We start from the raw sequence: 7964 nt of genomic DNA, 5'->3' as shown, positions 1-7964 counted from the left end.
CCTTTTGCAACACTACCAATGCCTTATCTTCTTTCTTTTCATGAAGCTTGTTAGACATGCCATTCTTTGGCTCTTCTCCAACAACATCCCACAAATCGCATGCTTTGAGGTATGAAGTCATGATGATTCTCATTCTCTTGTAATTAGAGAACATCATCTTTTCACTAAGAAAATACATTTTCTCCCCTTCATCATCATCAAGGAGAAACATGTTTTTCTCAAATGTTGAACCTTTTAGGATCAACTTCGTCTGGCCTTCAGGATCGTCTAGGCTCTGAACATGAAATCTGGCTTTGAACATGAAATCTGGCTCTGATACCACTTTGGAAACAACTTCCCACACATCTTGTGCTCCCAAAATTGCCTTCATACGGATACACCAATTTTCATAGTTATCTTTGGTGAATCGAGGCATTTGAAATGGAACCGAATTGTTTGCCATTTCTTCTCTCTCTCACAAACTAACTCTGATACCACACATCTTCTTGATCACTCCTTTCACATTTGTATGCTAACAACAAAGTAGGCTCCACTTCTTCATCAACATAATTCGCCTTTTCTTCAACATCGTTAGCAACATTTCTACATTCCGAAGCATAATGACCATACTTTTGACAATTATAACATTGAATTTGAGACTTATCATACCTCCTTCCATATGACCTTGAGTAATTTCCTCTACCACGACCTCTTATTTGTTGTGAGTCATGGATTTTTTCTTCATTGTTGGTTGTGTGTTGACCGCTTCTTTCTCCTCTTCCACGGCCTCTTCCTCTTCCTCGGCCACGTGCATTTCCACGTCCTCGGCCCCTTTGATTTCCTCCATGTTTTTCGTCTCTTTCGTTCAACGAAAACTTTGTTTGTAGCACTTGCTCCAATGCTTCTTGTTTCTTCACCACCTTTTCTTCATGAGCTTGCAACGAACCCATGAGTTGATCAACAGTCATGGAATCCAAATCCTTTGACTCTTCAATGGCTACAACAATGTAGTTGAATTTGGAATCCAACGACCGAAGGATCTTTTCAACGACCCTTGTATCAGTCATGGTGGTTTCGCCATATCTCCTTAGTTGATTTACAATAGCCAGGACCCTCGAAATATAATCTGAAATTGATTCAGATTCCTTCATATGCAATGCTTCAAATTCACCCCGTAACGTTTGGAGGCGAACCTTCTTCACTTTATCAACTCCTTGGAAGGAATTTTGAAGAATCTCCCATAGTTGCTTTGCATTTTCTGCACTAGCAACTCTTTGTAGCATTCCATCATCCAAACATTGATGGATGGTCATCACCGCCTTTTGGTCCTTCTTTCTCATGGCTTGTAAAACATCTTTTTCGGCTTGAGACAAAGTTGCCTCATCTTCTGGCTCATCATAACCTTTGTTGGAAATAGTGGCCTAGTTACACACACAACACTATACTATTTGGAAGAGAATAGAAATGGAGGAAAATACTTTTTATTTCACTTCTTCTATTATTTGACTAGAGTACATGAATATATAGGCCTCACATATGTATGTGTAACCATTACATTTAAATGTCTATAACTCTCCTATCTCCCACTAACATAATCTTCAATATGCATAACTCCCACTAACATAGTATTTGTTAGGCTTAACTCTCATGACTCTTTATTTTACATAACCTTAACTCCCACTAAGACAATTTACTACCCACTAACATGCTAAATTAACACATGCATCATGGATACAAAAATACTTGAAAATACTAAATATTAAAATCAAGTTTATTTTCAACAGAAAGATCCCAATCTAGAGTTATGCGCCAAGAGGAGGGACAGTCCTTCAATTTGCACATGGAAGGAAAGCTTTCGAGGTCACCATGGTGGAGACGGGTTGCACAGATTTTACTATGCAATATAGAATTCAAAATGAATAAATATTATTGCTTCCTGTTTGGGCAACATAACTAGAATATACAAAATAAAATAAAATAAAATAAAACCAGATCCTCACAACCCATCACCACTCACTTGTTTTTTGAGTGCCAATTCACATCCCAATGTGGATTCTTCATTTGCCCTGCAAACTGAGCTTTCTAAACTAATGGAGTTCCCATCATTGGAAGGAAAAAAACATCACCATTGCAGCCATTTCTTGGCCGGACATTATTTCGACTTTCAGCGTCCAGTGGTCCTCTCCATCACCACTGAATCTTTTTAGGAAGCTTTGCCTTGCAGCTCTCGTGTATCACATTTGGAAGGAGAGAGATGCTCGCATCTTTCGGGGTGCAAAGTTATCCCAAAATTCAATTCAATCCAGGGTTTCAACAGCATTACCTCGATCTTGATATTGGAGATTTTTAAAAATTCCATCGCTGCTCATCAAATCCTTAAGGACTGGGACCTTCCGCCCTCTTGTTGTCGTCCTCCGCTGAACTGAAATCGCCAAGCCTTTGGGCTTCGACTCCTTTACAGCTTGGTCACCGGATTTGCGCCATTCCACCATTAACGGCCATGTAACCGTCATTGTTGGTTTGTTAGTTTCATTTTGGGCCCTAGACCGCTAAAATGTTGTCTTTCTTGCTTGGGCCTCTAGGCTCTTGTTCCCCATCTAGTATGGGTCTGTTTGGACCAAAGGCCTCCTCTGTACAGTTTTTTAATTAATATACTAGCTTCATATTTCTCGAAAAAAAAAAAAAAAAAAAAAAAAAAAAAAAAAAAAAAAAAAGAACCTTATCTTCATGCGCGTATCACCTACGGATGGAAAGGAATTTAAGTAAAATCGATGTTCTTTCTTGTATTCGATTTTTTTTTTTTTGGAACAAGTGGCTCTCTGATTCTGATAGGCATAATGGCCATGCATTTGGCCGATGGTGACAGGAGACGGTCTCTCGTGGGCCCAAGGAACAATACGATGGTTTTATTTTTCACTAATTTGAGGAACTGCTCTGATATCTAGTACGTGTGCCCTATAAGAAATGGTTGTGAAAATTCAATTCAAAATAATAATTTAGAAGGGGTGAATGGGGTGGTTTGCTCATGTTCACCCAAAATAAAATTAAATTAAACACATAAAATAAGTAAATAAAGTAAAGTCCACACAAAACAATCAAGGTGATTTCTTGTGAAAAATAAAAAAATCTCTTACTTGCAAAAATAATGTTATTTATTTATGTGTATATTCATAAAATAAAGAAGTTATTAGGTCAAAAAGATTTGAGGACATATGCTACAAGTGGTCAAAAAGGAAGTTGAGAATTACCAATTTTTTTTCTGATTTTTCAGTCATTTATAGTTTACCCATTACACTTATTGGTAATGATTGATTATTGATTAAATTTATTGTTTTTTGCATTGTTTTACCTGTTAATGAGTTATTGATCTTTAACACTTCTATATTGCAGTAAAGAAACTCAGTATTTTAAAATAGTTGAAGACATCTAGTAATTACTATTACAAGAGGTATTTGTCTCATGCAAAAAAAATTAACATAAACTATAAAAAAAATAATTTATATATATAAAAAAAAATCACAAGCTTTTAGGTGAAGAATAATATGGTAAATTCACCATAAATGTTTACCAGGGTGTGGGGGTAATTTACCCATAAATTAGGGTTGAGAGGTGGGAGTGATGAATCAATTTTACTTTTTTTTTATTTTTCGAGAATCAATTTTACGGAGTACTTCATTACTCCAGAGAGAAATGGCTAATTGGAGGAGTTTTGGCGATCGGATGTTAAAAACATTTTTCAATCCGGCGAGCCTTCACAACTCCAGTAGCCGGCGTCGTGGTGGTGGTGGTGGTTGTTTGCTCCTTGGAGGCATAAAAAAAGCCTCAACCTTTTCACGGATCACCGGTTGCTCTTCTTGTTCTTCTCCACCTCCTCCACCACCCCCTGCAAGTCATCGATCACCATCTTCATCACCATTGCTCATGGTACCTCCCGGTGTTGCCTTTGTCGATCACAAAAATACAGGAAAGCACGACGACAGTAGCAGCAGCAGCAATGAGGACTATTTTCATTTCTTCAGCGTTTCGGAGCAGAGTCAAATTAGGGTTCCGAAGAATCTTACTATACCATGGCAGAGGGACCTCCTAACCCCTGACGCCGCACGATGTGTGGGCTCTTCTCATGGCGGCTGGCTAGCCTTTGCACACCCTCGCAATTCCTACCCTTATCTCTACAACCCTTTGATAGACTCCCCTCATTTCCCCTACATTCCCCTCCCTTCCATCGAAACCCTACCCCACGTCCGCGGCGTTCGCCTCCTCAAGTCCGATCACCTCACCCCTTCCCCTTCTCTCATCACCCGCTTCCAAATGTTATACGATTCATCAGAGATCTACCTTTCCTCTCGAAAAGTCTGCCTTTATTACATGCACAGGCTTGCTATGTCATCAGCCCCATCGTTCCCCTGTTATTCTTTTTCGTCATCAAAATCAAAACCAAAACTTGACGAGGACTGCACTATAATGGCCCTCCATGGCATGGGACTTAATGATATTGCCTTCTGCAAACCCGGGGACGATAGGTGGACCGTCTTGGACGGTTCGCTCCCATATTATTGTGACATCATGTATTTCAGCAAAGATCAGCGGTTTTATGCCTTGAAACCAGATGATGATAGCATTGAAGCTTGGGATCTCAGAGATCCTTCTTGTCCCAAAAATCAAGTGTTTGATAGTCCTTCCATTTGTCCTGGAAAGCTTGAGGACAAACTTCAGGAATCTTATCATTTTATTCAGAATAATTATTTAGTTGAATCCTCGGGGGATCTTTTGCTGCTTTACAGGTTCATAGCTAACATCATCACTAATAGTGATGATCTTTCTGAGGAACAACTGAATGGACTGGATGAGGCTTATTGGACATTGGGATTTGAGGTTCGCAAGTTCGATTTTGATCACAATAAGTGGGAACTTGTGGAATGCTTAGGTGACCGGGCACTGTTTGTGGGTTCTAATCAATCTTTCTCTCTCTCAACTTGCGATCATCCGGAATTGATGGGGAATTCCATCTACTTCACAGATGATAACTTTAACCAATTTAACCGCAAATATGGTTACCATGATAATGGTGTCTTTTGCCTAGGAGAGAACAGCATAAAACCTTATTATCCAAGCAGTGTGAAGATGATTGATCCACATCCAATTTGGGTTGCCCCCTTCACAATGTAGTTCTACACAAACAGCTATTTATCTCCTTTTAGCTTACACAAGGTAGGTAAGTTATATAGTTGATTCCTTTTTATTAAATTATAGTAAGGTTGTGATGTTTATGATATTTGATTACTGGTCACTGTTTGATAACTTTATTCAAATCCCTAATTTCTAAATTTTAATTATTTGTTTGCATAGTTTGATGACTTTTGGAAGTGGACAGTATTTTTTCTTTTCTTTTTTCCTATGATGGACATTACCAATCAGTGTAAGGAGTAGTTTCTTAATTTTCATCCGTATAACTAGCCACAAGATTAACATCTTTTAACCAGTCTTTTGTTTGATCCTTTTGATGGGTATATGTTAAATATTGTGAACTAGTTCTTTAAAGGTTCTGGTCTTCTAGAACATCATGCTTCCTAACATTACACAAAATTAATTTCGCTTTTTGTTCAATTCCATTTTGCTCTAGTCCAATACTGCAACGAGATATTATGTTTTTTTGAATGAACTGATCGGCCCAAGTCACTTGCAGAAGCCACAATAACTGACGCATTGGTTGTCATAACAGTGTTTGAAAAAGCTTATTTTTGTTTTTTGTATGATTATTTATCATAGAAATTTGAACACTAGGTATATTTTGGGAAATTTGGACTCTCAAAATTTTTACTTTAAAGATGAGTTAGTTTTATTTGATTTTTGAAGTTGCAATTGCTATTTAAAAATAAATTCGAAGGGTTAGCTCAAATGGGTAAGTCATTTGTCCTTGGTGCTTCAGGAAGCATTAAGCTTGAGGTTTAACTTCTCTTAAGTGCATGGATGGATTTGGTGAATAATTAGGAAAAAAAAATACTAAATTTTTATTATATAAGGTAAAGAACCAACAAAAAAAAAAAAAAAAAAAAAAAAAAAAGGCACAAAAAACATATAGAACTATGGAACTACAAAAAAATAGAATTAAACCATGAACTATGCCTGCTTGGCTGCAATTAAATCACTACCAATTAAATCACTCCGGTCACCACCATAATAATGTTATGAGACACTGTGTATGCCATTTTTTTTCTTTCTAAATGACCATTTAACCATTATAATACAAAAATACCAAATTATCCTTTTATTACGTTAAACCCACATGCCCTATTTATATTCCCCAGAATCCATTTCTCTTACCCAAATTATATACTACTGTTCATATTCTTCATGTGTCTGATAAAAAATACACATGATTTCCATATACACACACAATAAGAGGGTGGGTTTCATCTGTTGGCGATATGTTGATATGATGCCATTTTGACTTTCACTCATTATTGATAAAATTTTAAATCAAATGGGGTGAAGTGTGCAAAGCAGAGTACTGTAGGAGAAAGTTTGGGAGAGTTCTAACCTGCCGAGGGGAGTGGGGGAAGGGGAGAGAAATATAGGTATTATTGTTTGGTAGCTTAGGGAAAACTTTATGTCTCCATAATTTTAGAGAGAAGCCATCCAAATGGAATTATTAAAAACTTGCAGTAAATCCATCACCCCGATAACATAAATAGATAATGACTCAAACAAGAATAGAAGATCTCTGGTGTAATTAAGTGGAGGAGATGAAAAAGAGAAATTATAAAGAAAGAAAATACATCTTGATATCAGTCTTTTGTTTGATCCTTTTGATGGGTATGTTAAACATTGTGAACTAGGTTCTTTTTTAAAGGTTCTGGTGTTCAAGACAAGGGCGAATTCAGGAATTGTTAATAGGATGTGTTAATATTTCTTTGGGTGAATTAAAACTAGTAATAATTTTTCTTTTTTCTGGGCTGGGCTATAATTGCCTATAATAAAATTTTTTTTTGGTAGGTTCAATCTCACCCCCCCTTGCCTCTAGAACATCGTGCTTCCTAACATTACACAAAGTTAATATGACTTTTTGTTCAATTCCATTTTGCTCTAGTCGAATATTGCAACAAGATAATATGTATTTTTTTGATGACCCGCAGGGTGTGTGTGATCGTCCCAATTCACTTGCAGAAGCCACAATATTTGAGCATTGGTTATCATAACGCTTTTGAAAAAATTAGGACTTGCTTGGTTTGTGACTCTGAAAACAATTCTCAAAAACTTAGAGAACAAAAAATTATTTTCAGATAATTATAAAAAAGAGTTATTTGAAAACATGCATTTTTATAACTGAGTTTTCAGAAAATAGTTTTCAAAACACTGAACCAAACAGAATTTTTGTACAATTTTCTATTTTTAGTTCTTGAAAACAGAAAACTCTTTCAGAGTTACAAACCAAACAACTCCCTAATTTTTGTTTATTTGTTTGATTATTTATTATAGAAATTTGAACACGCGATTTATTTTGGGGAAATTTGGACTCTCAGGATTTTACTTTAAAAGATGAGTTAGCTTTATTTGTTTTTCGAACTACTTGAGTAGCAAATGTTATTTAAAAATAAACTTAAGGTATTGACTCAAATGGGTAAGTTATTTGTCCTTGGTGCATCAGAAAGTATCAAGTCAAAGGTTTAACTCCTCTTTAGTGCATGGTTGAGTTTTGTGAGTATCAACTAGAAAAAAAAATATTACTTAAAAATATAGTTGAATGTTATATATCTAGGTACATAATATGTATATATGATTTTCAAATATATAAGCATACACATGATTTCCATGTACACACAATTTGAGGGTGGGTTTCATTTGTTGGAGATATGTTAATTTGATGTCATTCATTTGTTGGAGATATGTTAATATGATGTCATTTTTATATTATGACCTTCACTAATTATTGATAAAATTATAAACAAATGGGGTGAAGTGTGCAAAGTAGAGTAGTGTAGAAGCAA

General features: G+C 36.1%; 2 protein-coding genes across 2 annotated transcripts; one reads left to right on the top strand and one right to left on the bottom strand.

The window, feature by feature from the left end:
• Nucleotides 1–461: 461 nt before the first annotated feature.
• On the bottom strand, nucleotides 462–2492 carry LOC132280657 (uncharacterized). The gene is made up of 2 exons (XM_059782448.1): nucleotides 2303–2492; nucleotides 462–1381 (listed from the first exon to the last, which is right to left on the bottom strand). Exons 1-2 carry the CDS (start codon nucleotides 2490–2492, stop codon nucleotides 462–464), a joined length of 1110 nt encoding a protein of 369 aa, XP_059638431.1.
• A 1177-nt stretch (nucleotides 2493–3669) lies between these two features.
• Nucleotides 3670–5145, top strand: LOC132280641 (putative F-box protein At5g60060). Its single transcript, XM_059782447.1, has one exon. The coding sequence runs from the start codon at nucleotides 3670–3672 to the stop codon at nucleotides 5143–5145; it is 1476 nt and encodes a 491-aa protein (XP_059638430.1).
• Nucleotides 5146–7964: the final 2819 nt, after the last annotated feature.

This window comes from Cornus florida, unplaced genomic scaffold, assembly GCF_030987335.1.
Source record: "Cornus florida cultivar Cherokee Brave unplaced genomic scaffold, ASM3098733v1 CherokeeBrave_3.0.0_Hap2_Chr01, whole genome shotgun sequence".
NCBI classification, from domain to species: domain Eukaryota; kingdom Viridiplantae; phylum Streptophyta; class Magnoliopsida; order Cornales; family Cornaceae; genus Cornus; species Cornus florida.
The sequence above is the reverse complement of the archived record's forward strand: the minus strand, read 5'-3'. Positions and strand labels throughout refer to the sequence as shown.

Excerpts from the sequence above, each read along its gene's own strand:
- LOC132280657 (XM_059782448.1), bottom strand. The coding sequence starts at position 2,492 with ATGACGGTTACATGGCCGTTAATGGTGGAATGGCGCAAATCCGGTGAC. Across the intron at positions 1,382-2,302 it reads TCTCCAATATCAAGATCGAG|GTTATGATGAGCCAGAAGAT; the intron begins GTAATGCTGTTG and ends TTTCCAACAAAG.
- LOC132280641 (XM_059782447.1), top strand. The coding sequence starts at position 3,670 with ATGGCTAATTGGAGGAGTTTTGGCGATCGGATGTTAAAAACATTTTTC.